This window comes from Epinephelus lanceolatus, chromosome 7, assembly GCF_041903045.1.
Source record: "Epinephelus lanceolatus isolate andai-2023 chromosome 7, ASM4190304v1, whole genome shotgun sequence".
NCBI classification, from domain to species: domain Eukaryota; kingdom Metazoa; phylum Chordata; class Actinopteri; order Perciformes; family Serranidae; genus Epinephelus; species Epinephelus lanceolatus.
This window is the reverse complement of record NC_135740.1, coordinates 41909873-41936123: the sequence shown is the minus strand read 5'-3', so window position 1 is coordinate 41936123 and position 26251 is coordinate 41909873. Positions and strand designations below refer to the sequence as shown.

At 41.4% G+C, this 26251-nt stretch overlaps 1 protein-coding gene across 4 annotated transcripts in view; it reads left to right on the top strand.

Annotated features, from left to right (window-relative positions):
• Positions 1–19519, top strand: part of cplx2b (complexin 2b) — a 100875-nt gene extending 81356 nt beyond the window's left edge. For all 4 annotated transcript variants that reach the window (XM_033633200.2, XM_033633201.2, XM_078169568.1 and 1 more), the window contains exons 3-4: positions 65–240; positions 15212–19519. In XM_033633200.2, coding sequence (XP_033489091.1) covers positions 65–240; positions 15212–15406 — 371 coding nt within the window. In that variant the 3' untranslated portion in view covers positions 15407–19519. The remainder of the gene's footprint in view (positions 1–64; positions 241–15211) is intronic.
• Positions 19520–26251: the final 6732 nt, after the last annotated feature.

The window sequence follows — 26251 nt, the reverse complement described above, 5'->3', positions numbered from 1 at the left end:
ATTTCTGCTTGACATTTGTTTTATTTCTCACTCTCCTCTCTCTTTCTGTCTCCGCTGACAACAGGGGCCACCAAAGACATGGGCAAGATGCTTGGTGGGGAGGAGGAGAAGGATCCCGATGCTGCGAAAAAAGAGGAAGAAAGACAAGAGGCGCTGAGGCAACAGGAGGAGGAGAGGAAGGCCAAATATGCAAAAATGGAAGCAGAGAGAGAAAACATCCGACAGGGCATCAGAGATAAGGTAAAAATACTGCATTGCATTCTTTGTTTCATGTTATTGAGGCATGTTTAATTTGTTTCCTGTTTCATTTTTTAGATTCTCTCTTCATGTGTCGTCTCGTGTCTCGTTAGTCCTTCCCTGTTCCCAAAGTCTTCCCTACACACCTGTTCTGTATTAGTCTTGTGTTCCCCACCACACCCTTGCTGTTAGCCAATCCAAATTTCCCTCCTTTTGTCTGTGTCCTCCTACTCCAGCTGTGTCCCGTTCTTTTGATTAGCTTTCTGTGTAAATATACACCTGTGTGTTTCCTTTTGTTCCTGTCAGTTCATCTTTGTTAATCCCAGTCCTCATGGTGTCATTTCCTGCTGGTCTGTTATGTTCAGTTTTGGATTTCTTCCCTGAGTTCATCCCTGTGTTTATCGTGCTTCCCCAGTTAGTTTCAGTTTAGTTTTAGGCCTCCTTTCTTTTGGAGTTTGTGTTTTGTTGCCTGCCTTTTTCAGGGCTTTTGTTTTTTTAAATCAGCATTAAAGCTCATTTTGTTTAACATTCAACCTCCTGCTCTGCATTTGGGTCCATCCTGAACTGATTCCTGACATACATGCCATACAACAACGCTACAAGAAATCTTGGCAATATTCATTCATGAAAAATATGTTAAGGACTGGTGAGAACCCGAAGGAACCCAAGTAGCAGGAGACAGGCGGAGTAAATATCACAATAATTTATTACAAAAACAGCAGCAAAAAACACAAAAACGGCTGCACGGAGAAGTGAGCTGCCTGGTGGTGGCAGGAGGCGAGAGCTCTGCAGAACAAAGGCGGCGAGGCACCAAACTGTGAATGACAGAGACAAAAAACACGAGTCAGTGGAGCTGGTCAAAAAGAGAAGCAGGCAAAACACTCACGAGGCGACAAAACTCAAGTAAGCGAAGCGCTACCGAACGAGACGGAATTATCTGGCACCGAAGTGAAGTCAGAGCCAGCTTTATAGTGAGGTAGATGAAGTGAAATGGAAACCAGGTGTGCCTCACCGCCCGTGGTAGAAAAGCAGGTCAGCCCCACCTCCGCCACACACCAGCCCTGCAGGTCATGGAAGGACAGGAGAACAAAAAAAAAGGAAACACAACACAGGAGCAGCCACAAAACATGTATAAAAAAACTCAACCCATAACAAAATAAAACTCACAACATACAAGTTAGTAAGTTACACAATATACAAGCATTCATGAAATCAGATGGACCAACTCTGCAAAGAGCTGCAGCAAAGTATCGGGAGCATCACGCTGCGTCATAGTCCTACATACTGATCCTTTTTTCCTTTATTACATTAACAGCACTTGGAACAAATTATTTCTTGTAGATATTTCTATTAGCCATCAGCAATCTATAACACCTCCCTGAGGGTAAAAATATAAATTCACTGTGTGAGAAGGGTATTTAATAGTCCTGTTTGCTTTACTCATTGAGATTTCTTCATACATGCATGTCTTTGTGGCTTCCCTCTAATTCTGGAGGCCAAGTTCATCCCTCTCTGCAGCTTGTTTCTCTTCTCGATGTTCAGATTGCCACATGATCATGTTAAATTTAGGATGCTAGAAATAGTATTTGTTGTTGTCAGTGAAGATTCTCAGTCATCCAGGTCATGGTAATCGTAAGTGAGTATCGTAGGCAACTGGACTTGCTTGAGTTTCTTGAAGACGTTTCGCCTCTCATCCAAGAAGCTTCTTCAGTTCTCTCTATTTGTTGTTTCAACTATAAACCTAATTTCTAGGAGACAGGCTTGCTGAAAAACTCTCTCCGACGAAACTGTCAATCCAACCAGTATACCCACTTCACGCAGTGATTGGCAGAATTAGAACTTGTCTCTCAAGCTCTTCTTTCATTCTTCACACACATACGTCCATCACTCTCCATGTTAAAACAGAGTGTAACACCACAAATGCATTTAAGGAGAAGCATTCTGAAAGTAGGCACCATTATCTCCATTTGTATGATTGATTGTGCCTGGCCTCCCTCTCTTTAATGGTAGGCTTTTTGCTCCACTGTTGAGTTTGACTTTTCAAGACACAATTTTTGCATCCAAACATCACAGTTTGACATTTTGTACAAACTGCTATATTAGTTTGAAGCATGCTGAACCATTAATGTTGCCTGGATTACCTTATCAACATTTTGCAGATACGTTTATATTAAACTTTTCTGCAAAACATCCATTTTTGATATTTCTCTCTACAATATCCAACTGTAACTGATTGAAGGATCAGTCCGTCCAAATTACAAGACATGTTTTTGCACAAAGGTTGAGTTTTTACCTCTGAGATTTTTGCCAGCACCGCAGTGCAATGGCAAGGGATTACATTTCAATTTCATTTCAAAGACAGCAACATGTCTATCCAGAGAGGGAATCGGAATTGCCTACAAGGTTTGGGGTCGTTACTAAAAAAAAAAAAAAGTAAAGAAGAAAACAAGAGCAGGAGAATCAAGATGCAGCACGCTGCAGTGTAACCACCTCAACATAAATCTAAATCAATATAGAAAAGAGGTTGGCCTTCCTAACACCACTAAGTACAAATGTTAATTGCCTCAGAATAATATATAAAGTATATTAAGGCCTAAATAAAACCTTTTACGAACTTACCCGAGATACTCACTCACCAAACTACGGCTTTATTGAAGACTAGTCCAGCTTATTCTGTGTTTCCGTCAGACCACCTGTTCCTCTTCATCAGAGTCGGCACAGACTGCACAGGCTGAGGAGCATCTCCACAGTCACGGTGGATGTTGCCGTTGTCAGCATGTTTGATTTATTTTTTTCTATCCACCCATTAAACAGATCATTAAAGAACGCATTTAATGCAAATTAATGACGTAATTGGTTGATGGCATGTGATAAGAAAACTGTAATGTCATTACTGAATTTAGAACAGTTACGCATTACATCACAGCATAACTGAGAAATTTAACGTGATTACAACCCTGCCTACCACATACTGAACTATACGTACTGCACACTGCCTGCTTAATGAATGATTAAGTATGCCATTACCAGCAGAGTGGTCACACCGAAGTCTACTCACATATAGCCAACACGTTTTCATCCCAAATCGGTGGCCACTTTGTCAGTGGGCTTTGACGTCAACATATTACATGCTACATACTTTCCTGCGTGTGTTGTCGATGTTCTGGGATGCTGCTATCGACAACAGAACATCGACAAAAGCACGTGGTTAGGTGTAGGCAACTAAAGCACATGGCAACTAACTTCAGGACGGCAACAAAAGACCATAGTTAGGTTTTTTGGCAACACAAGCACATGGTTAGATTTAGACAAAAAATATCATGGTTTGGCTCTACATTCATACAGGAAGTGAACAGCTGGCTCACAGGTGTAAGTCCACGGTTTGTTGGACCCATCCACCACAACTCGTCCCACCCTACAGGGACTTTCCAGCTGCTTATATTACATTGTTACTGGCAGTGTTTGAAACTGACGCCACCCTTAGTACCGCGGCAACAGATGCTGTCTGGCTGTGTTATGAACTGACGCCACCTGTCCACATATCGTACTGCCACCACAGGTGCCATCAAGGCGACTAGCAGCGTATTATAACATTGCAAAAGGTTCTGTCTGGCCACATTACAAACTGATGCTGTCCAGTGGCATGTCTGGGAAAGGTGGCTTTTGGCATTGGTTTCTGCCACCAAAATCACAAAGAAAGCGACGGTGTGAGACGACTTTGGAACGAGAATGGGTTGGTATAACGTGACTGATGGCCGATCTGATCTGGCCAGTGACTTACACATCTCAGAAAATGTAGCTGCAAATTTACAAACACTTTATTGAGATAAACTTGGCACACATGGTAATCCAAATAGTTACTTTCTTGCCTTTGAAAACAAAATAAAAATGTAAAAATGTGACATTAACAGCTTTCAGCCTGGCCCAGAACCTTCACCCTTGTGCATATGGACAGTCTGAAGAGACAGTGAATTGTTGGGGAGTTAAGTATGTGTAATGAGCTCAAGTCTCATACTCAGAAATTCTTGCTAATGTAATATACATCCAGGCATTTGTCACGTACATTAAATCTACATACTACGCATCAGGGGCGATTGCTCTGAGACAACAAGGGAGGCTGAACTTCGAACGTCGATTGGCTATTGAAACAGGTGACGTGCTTTACGGTCTTAAATCAGTCTCTGCCAATTTGACCAGCTGACTTGCAGGTGACACCATCAGCCATCTTGAGTCGAGCTCAGACTGCCACTTTACACCGCTGCAACTTGTCTCTGCAACATTCTAAGATGGTTTCATCTCATTGTGAATCATTGATCTGAGCTGGGCTTTGGACCTCCTCCCTAAAAAGCCAAGTCTCCTCTGATTGGTCAGTGTTTCTAAGTCTAATGTAACGGAGTATTGTGGCACTTTATACCAGGAAAAATCACCAATAAACACTTTCTAACCAACAAGCATATTCCAGCAGGAATATGATCCGAAATTAGGGAGAAATTAACAACATCAGCAACCAAAATTATGTTTCCCAGGCATTAGAATGAAGCTACATGTAGTAATGCAGAGGCCCCAGAACAGAGCCATACCGCCAAATATAATACAGCAAAGTTTCCTTTGACTAAAGTGTTCCTGACTGAAATATATATATATATATATATATATGAGAGAAAATAAGGCAAAGCATAATAGGTCCCCTGTAAACATGCACTGCTCCTGTCTGTAAACTGTTGACTTTATTATTTGATATTCAACATGGATAAAGTTTTCATTTATCCACCTTTACGTAAGACCTGAGTGAATCATAAGTCTCAGAAATGTTTCTGTCTGACTTTACGACATAAAAAAGCACAGGCGTGATTGGTTGATGGATATCTCCTCTGTATCTCCTCCTGCTGCCTTGTTTGTTCTCTGCTCTCCTTTGACGCCGCTCTGTTTTGTTCTCTTGCAATCTGTCTGAGTCGGTCTCTCTCTCCCTCTCAGACTTGTTCCACAGTAACAAAGGCCTGCGACAGTTGAAGGGAAGACAGTCACGCTTAGTCAGCCCCTCTCCACTCACTGTAATCAAACACTTTCCCGAGATATGCTGTCATATCGCTCGGCCTCCCTCCAAAACTAAACTAAAGAATCACTGGGCATCAGCTCTACGTTCCAAAGATAGCTTTACACGGAGACGCAGGGAAAAGTTTTAAACTTGAACTCAATGCTCTCAAAGGTTGTTCAAGTGAACTATTCAATGAAATATGAGTAATGTCAAGATGGATGTTTGACCGCGAAGCTGCGGAGTCTTTGATACCATCGATTAACATTTTATTACAGATGAATTAAATAGTAAGCATGAATTTATCAAAGACAAGATAGACTTGACAAAAAGGGGTCAGTAAGACATGGAAATTCTCTTTGAAGCTTTGAAACCTCAAGTCATCACCAAGGAATCCTGTATGTGTTCAGTGAACTGCAAACAACACACCTGTGTTCACGACCCTGACCAGACTGCAACGGCTGAAAGCAAACTAAATATATGAGACAGAAGAATGATCTAATCAAACATCTTTTTTCTGAATTAAACATACAGTGAAGCAACCCTAACCCCTACCCATTAAGTTTATATGAAAGTGCTTTTACATTGGCTATTTAGATTTGGATAGCTCATACGTGATGTTCCTCACATTATAGAAACTGTCTGGGATTATTCATGTTAACTGTGTTTAATGTTTAATACTCTTCATGTTAAGTATGATGTTAAATTCAGTTTGTGGTGCATTCACTATGCGTAGCAGTGGTGGCTGCTGGTCTTTCAAACAGGGGAAGCTCACTTTAAGTTTACATCATAAAATTTGTCATATTGTAGCGAGGCAGTAACTTATAAAAGGAACATTTAAAGGGAAATTTCGGTTTATTTCAACCTGTCTCCTATCGTCCTAAATTTGTTTCAAGTGACTAGTGACATAAAAATAATAGTTAGCATGTTAGCCGTCTTACCTTACCGGTGTGCTGCCATGTTTGTTTACCATTTAGCTCTGCTTTCCAAAGCACGGCCAAAATATCACGAGAACAAGCAGCGATCTCATAGCGTGCCTGAACAAGCAGCAACAGCTGGAAGGCAGAACCGGACAGTAGCCTGAAAAGTTCATTCATTTATTTTATGAAAGATTTATAGAATAATGGCTGACTTTTTGCCAGACTTCGACTTTGTGGAGGAGAAATTTGATTTTGCAGAGTTTGATGGCCGCCCTTATTTATTTGAGCCAGAATACACTGACGAAGAGCTTCGTGAAATTGATGAACGGAGGAGGAGAGAGAGAGAGAGAGGCGCAACAGGTAGAGGACGAGAGAGGAGGAATGGCTGCTGCAAGGCTGCGTAGCTCTGGAGATTGGTGGTGTACCTGTGAATGCTGTGCCCCAGTGCCCACAGAAGAGGAATGCCTCTGTTGCAAGGAATGGGACCGGTTGCAGCCTTATTTTCAAGGTCTGGATGTGACCGAGGACAAGACACCTCCACCTGGAGTAGTATCCAGCTGGGCTTTATCTAGAGCTGGGGAGATATATTTTGGCCGCGCTTTGGAAAGCAGAGCTAGATGGTAAACAAACATGGCAGCACACCGGTAAGGTAAGACAACACGTTTACATGTCGTTTTCTATATGTTCTCTGACATTTATCCTAATGATATGAGGCGGTCTTTGTGGAAAAAAAGCTTGTTTAGTGGACTAACTTTGCACTTGAAGGTTGCCCGTTCACTTACGTTTTAACAGGTCTGACGCTACTATGCGCCCCGGCTGTATCTAGGCTAACGGCTAACATGCTAACTATTATTTCTATGTCACTTGAAACAAATTTAGGACGATAGGAGACGGGTTGAAATAAACCGAAATTTTCCTTTAATTGAAGCAGTTTTTCAACCACACTCATGTCATAGAACCACAGCAACACACACCTCAAAGATTTTCAGATGGGTTTAAACACCTGGGGCCTCATGTACAAAGACTTGCGTGGATTTCCCACTGAAACATGGCGTACGCTTGAATCCAGAAAATGTCGTACGCACAAAAATATCCATATGTATGAATCTGTGCGTACACATGAATCCAAGCACATTTCCTTTGTACATCCCAATCAACGTGGAATTGAGCGCACGTTGGAGAACCCGGCCCCTCCCTGTCCACGCCCCGATTTAAATATGCAAATCATATTTAAATGAGCCATGCACCTGAGATTCCCCTCTCTGCACGATCAGAAAACTAAAACAAAAGAATGAATAAGACGGCAAAAAAGAAAATCTTCACAGAATGCGAATTGGAAACGCTACTCATTTAAGTGGAGGCGCGCAAAGATGTACTTTTTGGCACACAGTCCTCCGGCATCAATACAAAATGCAAGAGGAGTGAGTGGGAGAGTGTGTGTGAGGCTGTCAATGCAGTGGGGTCAAAAAAGCGTACACACGCAGAATTAAAAATGACGTGGTCCGACATTAAGGTGGACGTGGAGCAGAGGAGGGCTGCCCACCGCCAAAGTGTGGCCAAAACAGGCGGGGGGACAGGAGAGGAGGAGCTCACCCGTTTGAACAGAGAGTTGCCTGGGGTCAGTTGAAAGCAGACAATAATTATGTGAACTGGATTTACAGTTTATATTTGTTAATTTTATTCACCACTTACACGGATCACACACTATTGTTGTAAATGAATGCAGAAGTGCGCCGGGGAAAAGGTGAGGCTGATTAGGAAATGTCGCACTTTACGCATGGGTTTATTGACATGAGTACTTTACACACAGAGACAATCAGGGGCTTGTTCGAAAGCTCTGAAGCTGTAGTTTAAAAAACAACAAGTCACTAACTTTAATCACTGACTAGTACTGATGCTATGAAGGCAGGATAATATTTGGGGGCGCACATATTCAGTGCGCATCATGGGGATTGATATTAGGACAATTAAACGAATAAATTATTTACTCACCAAGAAGCCACCCATCGCGCACAGTGCCAGCTTGTAGTCTGTTCCCAACCATGCTGTTACTCAGAATGTATGAATCGTGCGTTGAACCAGGCCACCTCGCCACAATGTTGGTTAATTGCATTTGCGCATCACATATGGTCTGTACATTGATCGGCACAGCTGGCATGACTCGGCTCAGGGTCGACTGGCACAGTCCCGATCGGTCGGCCAGCTCCCTCCGGAATGCCTGTGTTGCTAGGAGTCCCGGTGTGGTCAGCACCTGTATGGATACAGGCAGCGCATGGCTCCTCGCTGTATCACGCTCCAAGGTCGGCCGCAGCTCTGCGCACAGTTCCAGGAGGATTGCCCTCGGGAACCAATGCGGCAAATACTGCTAAAACGTTGTTAACGGTATTTTTGGCACCACTTTGCGCATGCTTTTATATCCACTCATCTAACTGCAAACACATGGGTGTGTAAATTGTTCATCAGTGTTAATTGTTCATGTGTCTCTGATGTGCACATCACTCTTGAGGACTAATTGTTTTCATAGTTATTTATTATAACAGTTTCCCAGCATCACCTCTAAGTGTCACCAAAGGATCAACAGCTGTAGAAACATGCGTACACCAGCCATGAAGTTGGCGTGAGGCACCGCACATTTCCACGGTCATTTCACTCTTGATACATCTGAACTTTGCCGTGGAAAAGGACGTACGCCACGTTTTTGTGCGTACGCACCCTTTGTACATGAGGCCCCTGAACTGTAAATTCAATAGTGCATATTTGACCATTTCTTCTATGAAATTTTAGGGGCCAATCAGCCTGTAGTGAAGTCCAGTGGTTAAGTCAGAATGACAGCAAATGGCATGTTTGCATTCTGCAGCAGGTGACCTGCCCCTGTCGAGCACCATGTTTCTGTCCTCATAGTGTGATAGTGCTTGCTGTGTGTGCTTTTAAGGAGCTACAAATTAGATTCAGCCACAAAATAAACCTGAAAAGCTGCAAATCAGAACAGAAGTACAGAGAGTTGTTAAATAGAGATGATACGCCGTCTCATCTAGTTGCATTGGTGAGAATCAGCAGGTTTTTAAAATGTTGCAGAACAGCACATTGCAAGTGGTTGCATGTTTCAACTCATCTTATTGTGAATCTTTGGTCTGAAATGAAGAAACGGGCACTTAAACAGAGCATTTCAGACAGAGAGTGAATACAGATATTCATGCACAGACTATGTGGAAAATAAAGTGTTTTTTGGTCATTAAAGCAGGTAAACATTTTGTAGTGGAAAGGCAAAATACAAGTATGACCCGCAAAATAAGCAAAATAAGTCTTCTTTAACTGCTGTATATATTAAAATATGAACCTGAGAGGCACGTACAGTCATACTGTAAATATTCCCTACAAAAAAAGATGACTGAGCTCTCATCACAAACGCTTTTAACTGGTATACAGTTATTGTAGCCAAAAACATGCAAAGGATGAAGAGGTGAAGATGAGACTCAAGCATCATAGCAGGACCTGAATTTTTCTTGAGGAAAAAGATTCAGGCTATAAGACCAAGGATCACAAAGCAGCGTCTTATTAGCTGACAGGAGAAGAAGAGCTTAGAGTAGAAAGAGCCCAAAGGGTCTCGCTAGCTGAGGAGAATGAATCCATCAAATTCAGTGCTGAGCAAAATATTAGAGCAGAATTAAAGCAGCTGTCAAACCACCAGCCAGCTGCTTTTATTTGTCAGTGTGCTTTGGCCTTGAGAGTCTTCCATTACAAATATCCATCTATTTATTGTGTTTTCTTTTACAAATGATTCTCAAGGCTTTAGCCCATCACTCACACATTAAAGAATGACTCCCATTTTCCCTTGGAGGCATCTCTTAGAAATATCTCAACAAAAAGATGCTCCTGTCTTGACAGCAGATTTTATTGATGTGGATGCAGACTTCAATAAATGGCAGACAAAATTTGAATAATGGCGTGCAGAAGATTGAAAAGCCTTAGTGTTTGCATACCTTTTTGTTTCCCCTCCACTTTTAAAACACACAGATGCTCATGCTGCCCCCCGTGCACATCCTCACAGCGGAAATGGACACTAGTAGTCTTCCTTAAAGATATTTATTGCTCCAGAATCACATTAACGTGCACCAGGGAGCAGAGAAAAAAGGTCATGAAGTCTTCCAGCTCATTTTCTGCATCTCTGCCTCAAGATCAGCCATCACTCAGCTTGTTAACCTTCTGGTGCTCTGCAACCTTTGTCCTTGCAGTCCGGCTGTATTGGTTTTACTCAAAGCAAGACCACACGTGCATGAAAGGCAGTGAAAAGGTAAAGGTAGTGGTTTACACAGATCCAGAAGTATTAATTAAATCAGAAGCTAACAAGGTACTTGTTTCAAATAACCTTGACAGCATTGAAGGCGGGAAATGTTAAATTATTGTAGCAGAGGCTTAAAACTGTCGTACAATTATCGTACACGAATCATAAGCATGTGAACAAATAGGCGTCAATTTAAAAAAACATGTATTGAAATGATTTTGACACGTCTACAAATCTACCCACATCAATTTTTTTTAAGAGCAAGGTGACATTAGCCTGGTAAGACCATCCTGATGACATGAGCTTAACATTCAGTTTTGGTCTCTGTATGAGTCGGAGGTCAATGCTTCCCCTAACCCTTTCAGTGGGCGGGGGTACTCGCCTTGACAGACAAACATCTTCAGCCAATCTTTGCCACAAAACACTAGACGATATCATCTTTATCACCAACGGAGCCAGGTGATAAATCAAGCTTTTGCCAAATCCAGTTGAAAGAATGGACAAAATGTCTTTCCTTTGAGAAACTCCGTGAGTGCAAACTCTCTTCTTGTTCAATTGTTGCTATTCAACATATTCCTACAGAACGGTTCATATGATATCCTACTAAAAATGCATGTGCAGCGCTCGACAGTGTGAGCGTTTCACTCGCATTTGCGACTAAAAATAGGTGTGTGCGAACTGTAAAAAATATTTAGGGGCACGAGCGCAAAAAAAATCAGCCGAAGCAGCCTATATTTTTTGTCAATAAAAAAATATGATAATCTAACCGCAAATGTTGGAGGAACTCCAGCTGCCTTCCCTCTTCCCTCTTCCCTGTGTGACACGGTTATGGGCGGTTTTCCAAGCCACTGTCGGCACAATGAATATAAGTCCCACTGTCGGCTGGGTGGAAATAAGTCAAAGTGTGGCGGAGGAGACGGACTGGGTTAAGCGGCAGACCTCCGGGGAAGCCCTCTCCCCTCTCCCCGCAGTGAGGGACTGTTCTCCAAGCTACTGCTGCTGGGCAGCGTGGAAATAAGTCCTGCAGAGTTTCAGAGGACCTGGAGAATGTTTTAGGATAGTAATAACATTATATACGATAATCATATTGCAAAGATAATATATATATAAGATAATAACATTAAAGACAAAATTAAATTGCAATACTTTTTCAAAACTTGATGATTTTACCTTTCCGTACATTTTGTATACAAATTCATTAAATAATTTTGCATGTAAATGTCTATTTGCATCACGTTTATTACGGAAAACACATTATTTGATCAATTTACATTGTGCCCCTAAAGTTCTTTGTGTGCTTCTTACTTTTTCAACTTAGGAGCACATGTGCTCCTTGGGAAAAAAGTTAGCGTCAAGCCCTGATGCGCAATGCCGCACTAATGATGGTAAATCTTTAATGGACAGTTATGTAATTCTGATCAGAGATAGAAACAGAATGTTGAGCTCACGTCATCAGGATGGTCTTACCTGGCTAATGTGCAAAGCTATGTTGTATGAAAGGGGATATGAGTCCATAAATCCCGTCAAGTTGACTATGGCATATCTCAAGCACGACTGGCTGAAAAGAGGTCACGTAAGAGGAGATGTGTAAAAACAGACATGGACCCGTAACTTGCTATCCTGATCATGTCAGGAAATTAGACAGTAAAGGCAAAAACACACCGGCAATGAACACCATGCATCAAAAAATACGCCCCTAGTATTTTCAGTATACAACCCGACACCTGTGGTGTCAAGACATGCATTGGCGCTCCTGGATGTACTATATCCAGCCTCGCCGCCCCAGGTATTAGATGCATTTTCCCCCCACTTGCTCTCTGCTTGTACATACCAGCTCCCGTACCAGCTCCTTTTCTCTGCTCCTCTGGCAGCTCGACTCCTCTCCTCACCATGGATGCATGAAGACAACTCTGTAGTTGTTGCTGTCTCATGTGTGCGAAAGAATGGATGACAAGAGACTTGTTGTTGAGGTTGAGAAATATCTCGAGCTAAAAGCCCACAATCCCATCATTGTAAAGACAATGGCCAAAAAAATATTACCTGGTGAGTCATAGGTCTGGAGATCGGCACTTCAGGTGAGAAATGAAGTGTAATTAGGGGCTGTGCACACATGATTTAAAGCTGCAGAGGTAGAAGAGGTACAGATCTTTCCGAAAGTGTAGTAATAACTTTGGTTGTCTCAAGCTTAAGGATAAAACAAAGTACTTATTGTAAGGGTCACAAAATGGTAGAATTATCACGCTTTACGGCACTTTTGGCATTACTGATCATACATCATACAGAGGGCAAAATCGTCACACAAATACAATAATTATCATACGTCTGGCAACGCTGATTCTCGAAGTTAGAACTAGTCGTCAACAAACAAAGATAATTTTGTTTTTGTTTATATGTTAAACATTTACTGAGAATTACAGAACGATGACTCAGATTGCACAAGAAAGTTCTAAGGCGCTGGTGAAACAGATTTCCCAGCTGCCGTTGTTCTTTCTAATGTCTTAAATTGCAATTTTGTGCTCTTTCTCCCCTAAACACACTCTTGATTTAATTGAAGCCTGTTGGGGCTCCGGGTTTTGTAAGGTAATCGTTAGCATTGTCCATTACACTGACTGTGTGCCTCTGCCTGTAATTGGTACATAAAATATACTGGAAGGTTAAATTAGACCAAGCAGTAGTTAAAAGCCCCACGTGCACTCCCAAACACACACCAGCACAAACACAAAACTCAGACTTCTCATCAGCTCCTACTCTGCATCTAATTGCAGAAATCGATTGTAGCTGCTGTTCATGCAGGACTCAAAAAGCTACAGTGCACTGCGCTTAAACTTAATGAGGAAGCAGCCTGAAGCTAATTCATGCAAATGAAGAAATATGAATTACTTTGCGAGAGTACCAATGATTTTCAGCCAATTTACCTCAAATGCATGAAATGATCATGTCACGCCTCATGCGTCTCTATTTTTAGAGTAAAAAGTGCCACATTTTGAAGTTAGTGGCTGTACGCACAGCAGTGAGTGAGCGCTAGGCTTCCTGCCTACTGCTGAAATGAAGGGAAAAGTTGTTCCAAACTTTATTCTAAACATAGACATCATATCGTGCTCAGAGTACAAGGATATCACTTCTTTTTTCCCCTTCCCTCTTGAGTTTCCAAAGTCTCTGACTGAACTGAGCAAAGTTGTTTCTACAGTACAGTTTGCAGGTTTGAGGATAGAGGAGGGAGCTGAGCCAGAAGGTGAGGCTTTCGATTTACTGGTCCATCTACATCCCAACCCTCACCTATGGTCATGAACTTTGGGTAGTGACCGAAAGAATGAGATTGTGGATACAAGCGGACGAGATGAGTTTCCTCCATGGGGTGTCTGGGCTCAGCCTTAGAGATAGGGTGAGGAGCACAGACATCCGGAGGGAGCTCAGAGTAGAGCAGCTGTTCCTTCACGTCGAAAGGGGTCAATTGAGGTGGTTCGGGCATCTGATCAGGATCCTCCTGGGCGCCTCTTGTTAGAGGTGTTCCAGGCCTGTCCCACTGGTAGGAGGCCCCGGGGCAGACCCAGAACACACTGGAGGGAATACGTATCTCTTCTGGCCTGGGAACACCTTGGGGTCCTCCAGGAGGAGCTGGAAAGCATTGCTGTAACAGAAGTGAAAAGAGATAGGATAGGCCTTAATCATGTGATATAAATCTTAGCAAGAAAGCAGCTAAGCGCCTTCCCTAAAATTTCAAATCACTCCTTTAAGGGTTTGTTTAAAGCCCAGTACAGACCAATAATTTGCAACATGATGAAACCGTTTTAGAACATTGCAGGGATAAGTTACAGTGGTGTAACTGAGGTTGACTCAAGCCAGCTGATGGTGTCACCTGCAACCCAGCTGGTGAAATCACCGGCAACTGGTTTTATGGTGCATTCGTTTTGTACTCGGAGGTTGGAAGTCGGAAGTTGGAAGTGGGAATGACGTCACCTGCGAGTTGACAACAGTTTTTGCATTCTAGTTGACAGCAGTGGACAAGCCGGAAAAAAACATGGACTCCCGCAAGAAAGCCTTTGTTGCCCTTGCACTTTCAGAGTATAGACAGCTTCAAAACCATCATGCACTCCAACTGATGAACGCCGCAGATGAGGCTGACCTAATGTGAATTGAATTCGTAAGTCGGGGTTGATGCCGTTGCTCCGAGTTTCCGAGTTGGAAATCTGATCTCAGGGTGCGTTCGAGTTTAAACTTCCAACTGGGAACTGGTAATTTCCGACCTCTGAGTACAAAGCGAACGCACCATTACAACGTAAGGTGCATCACCTGTTTCAACAGCCAATCGTCTTGTAGTGAAGTCTGCTGGTCGAGTCAAAATGGTCGGTGCTCCGTTCCCGCCAAGCCCCCTGTTTCCGTCTTCACGGTGCCTTACGGTATTCAGCCACTAAATAAATCTGAAAAGCAGAGAGTTGTTGCATAGAGATGATACACTGTCTCATGTAGTTGCATTGCTGTGAAACAGTAGAACGTTGCAGAATGGCGCATTGCAAGTAGTCCCCTGTTTCAACTCGTCTCATTGTTTATCTTTAGATTGATCTAGGCGTAAAATGCTAACCCTAACTCACAAGCTCAGAAATGTACTAGTTGAGAACATTATCAGCGCTGATCTTCAAAAGAATGCCCAAAAAATTAAGTCTAAACCAGTCACCACTACAGAAATAAATCACATCCACATGGGGCTTAACACTGTCTCCTGTTTTTCTCTTTCCTGTGTAGTATGGCATCAAGAAGAAGGAGGAGAAAGAGGCCGAGGCAGCGGCTGCTATGGAGCAGGCCTCCGAGGGCAGCCTCACCCGTCCAAAGAAGGCGGTTCCCACCGGCTGCGGCGACGAGGAAGAAGAGGAGAGCATCGTGGATACGGTCATGAAATTCATCCCGACCCCGCTCATGGATATGTTCAATAAAAAGTAACAGTGTTTTGGGTGAAATATGATTAACTTCATCTAACCAAGACTACTGCCGTACCGCCCTGCCCTGCCCAAACCTGCAGTCACACTTTTCTCCACCCTCCCACTCCTTCAACACAACTTCTAAGTGTCCTGGAGTTGAGCAATGTGCCATGACTTTGCCCTTGGTTTAAAATATCTGATGGTGATACGTACTTCTTAATCTCTCATACAGAGCATCTTCCTTGATATCTATCTCTATTTTCAAAGTATGTAACACCTACACAGATCTTTACTTCAAGGCAAGTCTTATGCCATGTTTTCAAAATGTCAGGCACTTAGAATAAGATCAGATATCACCCATCATCCACCCTTTTTGTTTGTAAATAGCCTCGGGTTATAAAAAAGAGAACTATATATGAGTGAAATATGACATATAACAAGATGACTAAGAGTATAAGCCATATTTTTAACTTTTAAGAAATTATCCAAATCATATCAAAATTTGATTAAATTTTCCTGTTCTGTTCTTGCTAATATTTGATACATACAGTGTATATAAATACTTACATTTTTATTAGTTCTCCGCTGTGAGGATTCACCCCTGTTCACCCTGTCTTTCATGTTCTCATTGGTTTATCGTGAATGTGTAATATGAGCACTGGTACAGTGGAAACAACTCCTGTAAGACCAGAAAGTGAAGGAAATTCATTTGAAATGAGAATTTTCTTTGTTTTGTTTTGTCTGGTTTCCTTTTTTAAAGCATGCAGTAAACTTTTGTGAAGTAAAGTACACACATGGAAACCATTTCATTTGTTACGATGAAGCGAAATACATTGATATTTGAGGCAATAACTGGTTTTCCATTTTTATTTGATTGACATCTCGTCCACCATGTGCATTAGGCGACAATTGACTTTGTGTCTGAAATGTTCTTCCATGGGGAAAACTATAAACGTTCTCCATACATGAAGTTTGTCTCAAAGCAGTTAGGTGAAATTCTTACTCTAAATTTACTTGCTCTACATGTTTGTGGTTTGAACATTCAGTTTTAATGTCCTGTGGCAGGTGTCGCTCGCTCTGCTTCTGCAGTAGGACGTGTAAATCTTAGACCAGGCTAGTTATTTTTATGTTGACATCTCCATCAAATTTTTTGTAGAAAAAAAGAAACTTCACAAACGCAACTATGTTGTGAACACACTATATGTGAACAGACAGTGACAATAGTGCAATATATTGTTCGAAATGAAGTTGTCCTGTGTCCGTTGGTTAAACTGATGGGAGTGAAGTCCCAAATCAGCAATAACAGACAATCTTCATTGTTGTGTGTTTAAATTTACTCCTTAATGTGTTAGTCGACATTAAAGGCACGGATGTGTCTGCATAGTGACAGTAAAGCCTTTGTAGGTCAGACATGTTTCATCAAAAAAAGAGAAAAGGGGGGACGGTGGGACGATTTGTTTTGTGTCGTAAAAAATGTTCAGTCACATGATACATAATCATGAGCACTTGCAGGATTTGTGTTTGAAATGACAAAACTAAAAGGCAAATCAAACTGCAGGTTTTAAAAGGCAGACTTTAACAATACATGAAGAAAAAGGTCCACACGTGTTTGGATATTTTTGAAAACAGATGATTTTCTTGCACCTTTCTGTGTTTACAAAATTTCTCTGTCCACACTGAAACAACCTCAGTCGCTCGCCAAGTCCATTCCACAAGCTCTCCTACCTTTTTAATCTAATAAACTGGCAAAATATAAAAGGAAATTTTATTATACCTTTATTAAACAGAAAAATACAACTATACACCTTCTAAATTCAAGTTTCTCTTTTTTACTGAATTAATGTTAATTACCTTGTTGACTCATTGTAAAACTCTGTGTTTCTGTTGTTCCAACAATCACCAATTTGGTTTTGATGGAAAATTCTAATTATTCATGGACTTAGATGTGAAATTATGCTGGCTCTACATGCTGCAGACCACAAAATCAACAAAATAAAATGACATCCATTTTACACACCCACACGAATCCAAAGTGATGGAGTTTTGAAAATCTGCACCTTAGAAGGCATTTTCCAAAACCTTAGTGACCTAAAACTCAAAGAAAATTTCCATTTTCAAAAATATCCATATATGTGTAAAGAGGACCTACAAAGCCCAGAGTGAAATCTCCATGACCAATACAACAGAAAATGTTTACCTGCTCTAGAGTCCAGTCTGTCCTGCTGGTAAATGTAATGGCACAAACATAAAGGGGGTCATATGAGGATAAAATCACATTTTTCTCCATATGCCTTGTTTTTTTATTTCTCCGTCATTCCACAGTGTCTTGTTAAAACATTCCAGATATTTCAGACATTCCACCAGACTTGTGCTGGTAACACACAAACTTAGATATTTACAGCCGGCCTCAGCCGATGCCTTCGTTAGCCTACAATTACACCATGGTGAAACTTCAATTTGATGTTGTTATAACCTGAAAATAGAGACTAGAATGAATTGAATATACATATGAAGATTAGTGACTTGAACAAGTAGGCTAAAAGTTACATTAGCTGCCATGTACAGAAAAAAAAAATCCCACATGAAGTTTACGGGAAAGCATAAATGTGCTTTTAGCAGAAATCAGTTGAATCTTGTGATACAATTTTGTTAGAAAACATTTTTGTGATTCACATGAGCACAGTAGCTGTAGGCGTGATTAAGGTTTCTAAAACCAGCTTTTTCGCCACGTTGCCACTGTTTTTATTGAGCTAGCTGAACATGAAATAAGGCTAATTCCGAACTCGTGCATTCCTGTGGCATAGATGAGGGAAATTTAGCTTTTTTGGCTTTGTGAGCTCTGTAATCATGTTGAACATATATATATTAAAAAAACATACAACGGCACAGTGTGGCCTCCTGTAGAGCACATTTATTGAGCTTTCTGTGATTTTATTGTACTTGTAAACTGCCTTTGCTAGCCGTTCATGTGTTAGCAAATTGTTAGCAACTGATTGTTGTTTACAGTTAGTATCCACAACACTCCCATCCATTAACAGAGCAGTTATCCAATCAAACCAAAGAATAGTGCTGGTAGTAGTAGGTTTAGTCAAGAGTTTTCATTCTATTTATTTAGTGCATCGTACTTATTTTGAAATTCTCAGGTATTTTAACTTTGAGTTTTACTAGAGGTTTGAACCATAACTAGCCTTCTCTTAGCGTAATTAGCCTTCTCTGCTAAAAATTGAACAATTCCATTGCTAAGGGCCTAGCCAGCCTACTCCAACTTTTATTTATGAATGACATATCTCTTGTTTGGCCTAAGAATATTCCAGAAAGCTATGATTACTGCCCAGTCAACCCAAGTAGAGGACTTTCCCAGCGACAAAACCTTAGTAAACATTGTCAATGTGTGAAGTTCTTCAGAGCACCAGTCTCCAAACTGGTGTTCTGAAATCACATCACCTCATGCATCTCATCCACCAGCACCATCATAAACCATTTATCAATATCTTGTATATGCTGATTGATTGCGCTCTAAATGGCTTATTGACCACTGCCCAAACCAACTGCCCAAGTCATGCGTAATCAATATTTAGTCGTCCAGTAGACTCCGTGTCTGAAATCCATTCCAGTGTTCAGTCGCTCATTTGTGCCGCTCATACAGCCATTAATATGATTAAAAAACTGCCTGAAAAATTTAACACTTAAAAAAAAAAAATACTCCTTTGATGTGACTTGAATGTAACTGTCTGATGTTTCTCTCTCCTTGCATCTGTCTTTCTCTGTTCTGTACGTGTTGAGAAGATGCTTACTCTCGTGCAGTATTTTTCTTTCTTGTTTGTAGCTGGTCCTGTTTCTGTCCTCTGGTGGTTGGTATTTTGAAAAAAAAAAATTGCATTCTTTTGTACTGCGAAATCTTCTCACCCTTCTCCCTCCTCTCTCTCTCTATCTCCCTATTTGTTGACGAAATGTATGCATGCTTATGGTGTGCGATGTAGGCAAGGTTGTTGATAATCGTTTCGTGTCTTCTCTGTGTTTCAAAGCTCCACCTGTTAGCCTCACTGCATGCCATTTTAGACAGATATTTCAGTCTGTAACTTTCCTGCAAAAATGGAATCACCGCACACTCTGAGAATAAAGTGATTTCATATAATTTTTCATCGTCTTGTGTTTCTACATTCAAACAGTACTGCAGCAGGCCTTTGAGCGCTGCTCCGTCTGTGTAAAATAAAAATATATGGGAGCAGTGGTGGTGAAATACGGTGTATTTCTGGTTCGGGAGGCAACATCGTCCCTGACTTGTGAGACTGAGACGTGAGTCATGGATCATATCCCATTGCATGGCATTCGTTAAGGAAGTATATGTGCAAAGACCTTCAATGTATATCACATGTTACTGTTTCTGTCAGTCAACCCTGTTTTCATCTCAACATGGCTGTTTTTTTTTACGTTTTCTTTTTTCTCAGAGGGAATTTTAACATCTATTCAATAAAAGCGAAAAGGGCTGTAAACCGAATGCACTGTCTTGTTCAAATCGTGATTGGAGGGTTTTAAAAAACACAGACTTGTGATCGTGTCACAGTGAGTACACCGCAGGGACTTCAAAGCGATGCAAATAGCATCTCTCTCACAGCAGTTTGTTTGTCATAAGTGGAACTGTGATGTCTGCAGACCTTTTAAATCAAACAAATCCACTAAAAAGATAATGGAGGAACGCCAAGAGAAGATTAGGGAAGGCATCGACTTCAGAGTTGGGTTTAATTCCAGCACAAAAAAGGAGGCCGACATTAAACCAAATTAATTGATTATGATGCTTTGACATTTTCAGGTTTATTGCTTGTCAGAGATTTGTTTTTTTAAATGAGGTTCTTGCACAAGGTTGCTGGCGTCACTTCTCAGCAGTGCAGAGCCTGTCATTTATTTAGCCTCCGCTCATACATCAGTATGTTTCACTTTGAAAGGTTAGCTGCCACGTCAACCTTACTGGCAGTGCGGCTGTGTTTTTACAAAAAGGCACACCTTATATATTTAAACACATTCATTTATTTCGAGGTTCAGTCAGTATATGAATGAGTATTTTCATTTGCCTGATACATCAGACAACTTGGTGGTTGGCTGTCGTGCTTCGATAAGCACATGTGGTTTGCAGAGCAGGGGGGAACAAACTCTTTCTTACTGTCTGTTGGAACAGATGTTGAGTGATTTATGCACCGCTAGTTTCTCAACAGAGATACGCCCAACCCATGTTAGTGTTGGCATGGTACCAGCAGTGGAGGCAAAAAGCAGTAGTGGGTTAGGTTACAGATTACTAGTTACACTGCTCAAAATATAATAAACAATGTAACTTTTTTAAGTTACTTCATCAAAGTGATCTAACTTATTACATTTAGTTACTTATTGTTTACTTCTCTTACAAATGTTTTAAACTCGGCAAAAAAGCCAAAGGTTTGACGTCATGCACTTCGATGTTGACAGCATATGGTGGTAAACTTCACACTGTGCAGTGATGTTCGAACCCTTTTCTGATTTCAGAGAGAAAATTGTTCGATGATTTCCAGTTCTTATGTGACAACATGACCACTTGCTTTGGAGTGGCCGGCTGGTCGTAGCCATGGCAGTCTCAGGTTGCTCAAAGTGATGCATATTGATTTCATTAGCAGAGGAGAGACGGTGCAAAATCAAACAAGAGAACCAATCAAAAACAGCGCTCAAAGGGAAAACTGTTGGAAAGCCATTTGACCTTTGATGGTGTTGCACTCAAATTTGTCCCAAGTGGCTTCGCTTACCTGTGTTGTTCCAAAAGAAAGTCATTCCTGCATGACGAAAGCAACAGGATGAATGTTGTATTCTACATACAATATAAGCTTTTTACCGAAAAGAATATTTTTTGATGTAACCCTGTTGTAATCACCAACATTTTGTTTAGTAACTGTAACTAAATTTAATATTTTCATAGTAACTAAGAGATTATAATCAAATTTATTTGGATATTAATTTATATAACAAGTTACTCCCAACACTGAATACAGTCTCCTCATTTTAATAGTCCACAACGCCAAATAAAGCTATCACCAAGATTTCATGACAGTTTTCTCAGATCCAAGTCAATTACAGAGGAGTCACACTCATTTTGGTAGTCTCGCCACCAGACAATCAGAGATCTCCGCCTTCTGATAGTCTGGGGACACTCCTCTCTAAAGTGTGTTTAACACACCGGAGAAAACGGCCGGCAACAAAGCAACGCCTCTTGCATTTTTTAAAAGGACACGCCCTCCCGGAAATGTGCGCTCCTCCTTTTCTCGTCCGCAAGGAAACAAACACACAGAGAGCTTGAAAATGAATGCTGAGAGATAGAACTCCGTTTTATCAAACGTGCTCAGTCCACAAGATTGTGGAAATGAAGGACCTACAGCGACTTTGTTTAAAACTTTTAACGCAGTCAGACTACGTTTACGAGCACAAGAGTTCAGCGAGCCACCGAAGGACCGCCCTGCAGATTTACTATTGGTTCTGCAACGTAGGGAGTTTTTTTAAACTCTGAAATTGTATCCGCCCATCTAAACACAAAATCAGGGAGAAAGTCATCAGTCTTTAGTTAAGCAAAGCGTCTAACTGACTTGTGAGTCTATCATTTTGGATGCTAAGAAACATGCTTTAGAGCTTTTTTATAGTTCCACTGTTATCCAAATAAATACGCTTGTCAGTTTTTTAACCTTGAGCACCAACACTTTTTGAATTAGTTATATGATATATATGTGCATATAGCTTCTCCAATATAATCAGTAGGCGATTTGTTAAATTTTAACAGGGGAGACAACCTGGTTCATTTCATTCAACCCAGTCCTGAAGTCTGAGTATGTGTCCATTCCTTGATTATTTATATTCCTTTAGTTCGTAAGGGTCCATTGATTGAAAGAATTAATCCAAGATGTAAATATTGTTGTTAAGTCCATTGCTAAATATGTATTTTACTTAATGCAACAAACGGACCAAAGTTGTTCCAACATAAACAACATTTTCTCATCTTCCTGCACAGTGTTGTTGGGTAGGTTTGTTTTCTCGCTACAAAACAAAAGCGATCCCTGTCTTTTCGGAGACAGTCATTATGTCATGTGATGTATTTGCTTAATATTTGGAACACCTAAAATCATGTGTTTCAGGGTTAATGTAACTGAAATGACAGCGTTTGTCAGATATTGGTTATGGGTCTGGGTTTGGAGATGAATGGCAGTTGAAGGAGGGGGATGCATTTGGTCATTTTCCCAACAACGGGGGTGGCGTCCCCCCTCAAATCGCCTTCTGAGTATAATTAGGATATGGTAGGAAACTTAACACTCGGTTAATAAAGGAAACATTAAACATTGTAGCCAGTTGTTGGTCTGATAGAGTCAAAAATGTTTAAAGCTCATCCGCAACCCTGAGCTGTTCATTCTTGAAGGTATACTGTGCAGGATTTTCCTCAAACACTCACACTTGAATATTCCTTCTCAGTCATCACTCATGACCCACTACAGAGTGTGGCGGTGTATCATCTGCAGAGACCCACCTCTCTGCCTGTATTTACTTATTCTCCTGTTATTTTTTTTCTGGACGTGTCCAGGGCACAGTGCACAGGTGAGGCCAGGACTCAATAAAAGGTAGCAACCTGTGCCCAGACCATAAGCAGCAAGCATCCAAGAGGAAGCTACAACTGTGGACATGTTATCATGAAAACTACTGTTAACACACAATTCCTGCACAGTATTCTTTTAATTGTGTTGGTCAACTTATAAAAGACAGTTTTGAAAAAGGAAGAAAACAGGAGAGCGAGGGTATCTGGAAAATATCTGGTCACTAAAAGTCAAACGTCCTGCACTTCCCATTATGCAACTCAATAGTGTCTTTTGCCATTTCATGTAAACTCTGTCCTGCAGAACCGTCCAGAGTCATCCCAAGAGACACTAGATTCATATAATGTGAGCTCTTTGACTGTGTTGGCTAACCATCTCTATCCTCAGTTTAATGTGCACACTAGCTTATATACTGGTGGGTAGTAGCCTTGTTAATGGCTTGGGTTGCACTGTGCAGCTGCTTTTCCACCACTTCAGGCTGTTGAGCACACACAAGGGTCTTGGCTCCTCCTTTGCAATAAAAGTCCACAATTCTCCCTGCAGGAAATGGAGGTATAAATCAATTCCATTAGTATTCATGCTCTGAGGTAGCCTTTTCAGAACGAGCTGCCTTTGTGCTCTCTGAGCAGCACTCAGGCTGCAGGGAAGCCTTAGCTCTATTGGTGTCCTGTAGACATGCAACAGTCAATGTCAATTAACTGCTCTCCACTTGGCTCCAGACCCATACACCAGCAGTGTGGAACTGTAATACGGAAAAGGTTTGTTTGTTTTATTTCTTGTGGGCGGATGAAGATTTGTCCGTCATGAGAATATGGACAGAATTACTCTTATCAGTGACCATCTGGCTGTTTTGACTGCTATATTAATTTGCTTCATGCCTACTGTGTCATGTAGACTGCAGTTCTGATCTGAATTCTGGTTAAAGTATTTTTTTATAACTGCTCTGGAGGCAGAAATGACCCCATTGGTTGAACTAAAAGTCAGTGGGCATACCCACACAGTTACATGAGTAACTATATCAGACATCATGTTGCATTTGTGAACACAAGAACCAGACAGGAGATCCACACACTGTAGTAAAAACATTTCGATCTAACAGAGACCTTCATCAGGCATTTTGAAATCACCATCACAAAGCACAACAAGCAACATTAAGACACATTTCTGAACACACCAAATATTGATCAGATCATTTCAGACTCGATAACTAGTCCCACGTAGCCAGTAAGTGTCAGTGTTAGAGAAGGGTCTGAAAGCACATGTTGTCTTTCTGCTAAAGGGGATAAAAATACTCAGGGTTGTTTGTATTTCTTTAAACCAATCACACCCGTCTTTGGTGGCGCTAAACCCAGGATGCAGCAAGATAGCGTTGGAGGAGAGGACTCATTTGGTGGAAAATTTTCATGTGGGGAGCCGAGCACCATCATTAAAATGGCTAATTTTTCACAAACCAAAATGCCACAGATGATTCAACTTTTACTGATAAAAAAGAACATCATAATTTGATCATCGATGCATTCAGGGGCTGGGGGGCATAAGCACATACAGCAAGCAGCAGCAGTGACCTAACATCTGACACAAGCACACCGTGAGGACGGAAACAGGGGCTCAGGGGGACGGAGCACCTGACTCAGCAAGCGAGCACGCTGTCTTCGACCATTTCGACTTGACCAGCAGACTTCACTACAAGCAGACTGGCTGTAGAAACAGGTGATGTACTTTACGTTCCAAAACCAGCCGCCAGCGATTTGACGAGCTGAATGCAGGTGACACCATCAGCTGGCTTGAGTCGTACTCAGACCGGCCAGTTCATGTTGCTGCTCATGATACCCCCGACATCACGAGTGCACAGACTCTGGCTTCAAGATGGAGCTGGAATATTTAGGCAACATTTGAGTTAAATGGGAGGAGGTAGAGAAACTGTTCATATATACAGCCAGTGGTTTATAGCCAGTCTACATCGAGACAACAGACTGCACATAAATGCAACAAAATCAGCACCACACATGCAGAGTGTTTACATACGACATAAAGCTTTGTGTGTGAGAGCAGTGTGAAACACAACTGGGTCTCTCTGTAGATGGAAATGTACAGTGTGACCAACAGTGCATGACCAGCAGAGCTGAATTTCCATTTTGCAAGACTAATACTCAGAGACAGGCAACCAGCCTGAGAGAGCTTTGTTTATTTTCTCATCAAACTACGTCCAATGGACACACCATATGCTCCGAGCAGATATGCGCACAGATTCTGTTTTGTATAATTTGAATATGCAAATTACTATTGAGAAATGTGATTCATTTCGAATCCATCAGACTGCCATTTCAAAGTCTCTTCTCCACCTTTTAGCTTTAAGTCCAGGGGACCTCGATAAGTATCACAGCATCCTGGGAAGCCTCTGATTGACAAGTCCATTGACGTGAGATCGCAGCAGCCACAGCAGCTCAGATGAAGCTATAATAGGGCCGTTTAATGAATAAAGTAACCCAGGGACCTTCCCCACCCGTATCAGCCACGTTCGTGGGAGCTGCTCCTCCATCCACCTCACTGACAAGAGGTCTGACGTATTATAAGGCATTTAATTTCAGCACAGGACTCCAAGGGGACATTCCTCCATTTCACTGTGTTAAGAGGGGCGGACAAATGGGCTGGAAAGGATTAAAAAAAGTTCGGTTAAAGAGCACTCCTGACCTCAATTAGTGAGCTTTTCTCCTCTGAGTCTGAAGTGCTAGCTGGCATATGATGATATTAAGTCTTTGCCACACAACCTCTAAACCGTCTAATCCTGTGTAGAGGCCTGCTAAATATATACCATTTACTCCACAAATAGAGGATGGAGACTGTGATCATAAATACTGTGTTTCACCAAGACGGTCCTTCCCCAAATTCAACCCCAGAGGTTGTTTGTACAAGCAGTTCAGTACAATCAGTTGGTTTTGTTTGGCACCAACTAGAGGTCGCAGTATTAATTATAAGTAGTATAAAAAGCAACAAAGTAATTACACATAGAGAAGATGTTGAATGGGTCAAACAACCACAGGACTTTCACCCAGGATACTGCTGTTCGTTTTCTGCGTTAACTACATACACAAGTTAAATTACTTGACATACTTAACTTACATCATGTGTGTCAGTCCTTCACAGGTCCCTTTTTAAAGAAAAAACCCACACCCACCCATACCCGTAAAGTTCAGCACCAGAACAGACCCATTACCCATCATTATGCCTAAGTCAAAGCTGCACCTGCCCGCACCTGTTAATAAAAGTCCCGCGAC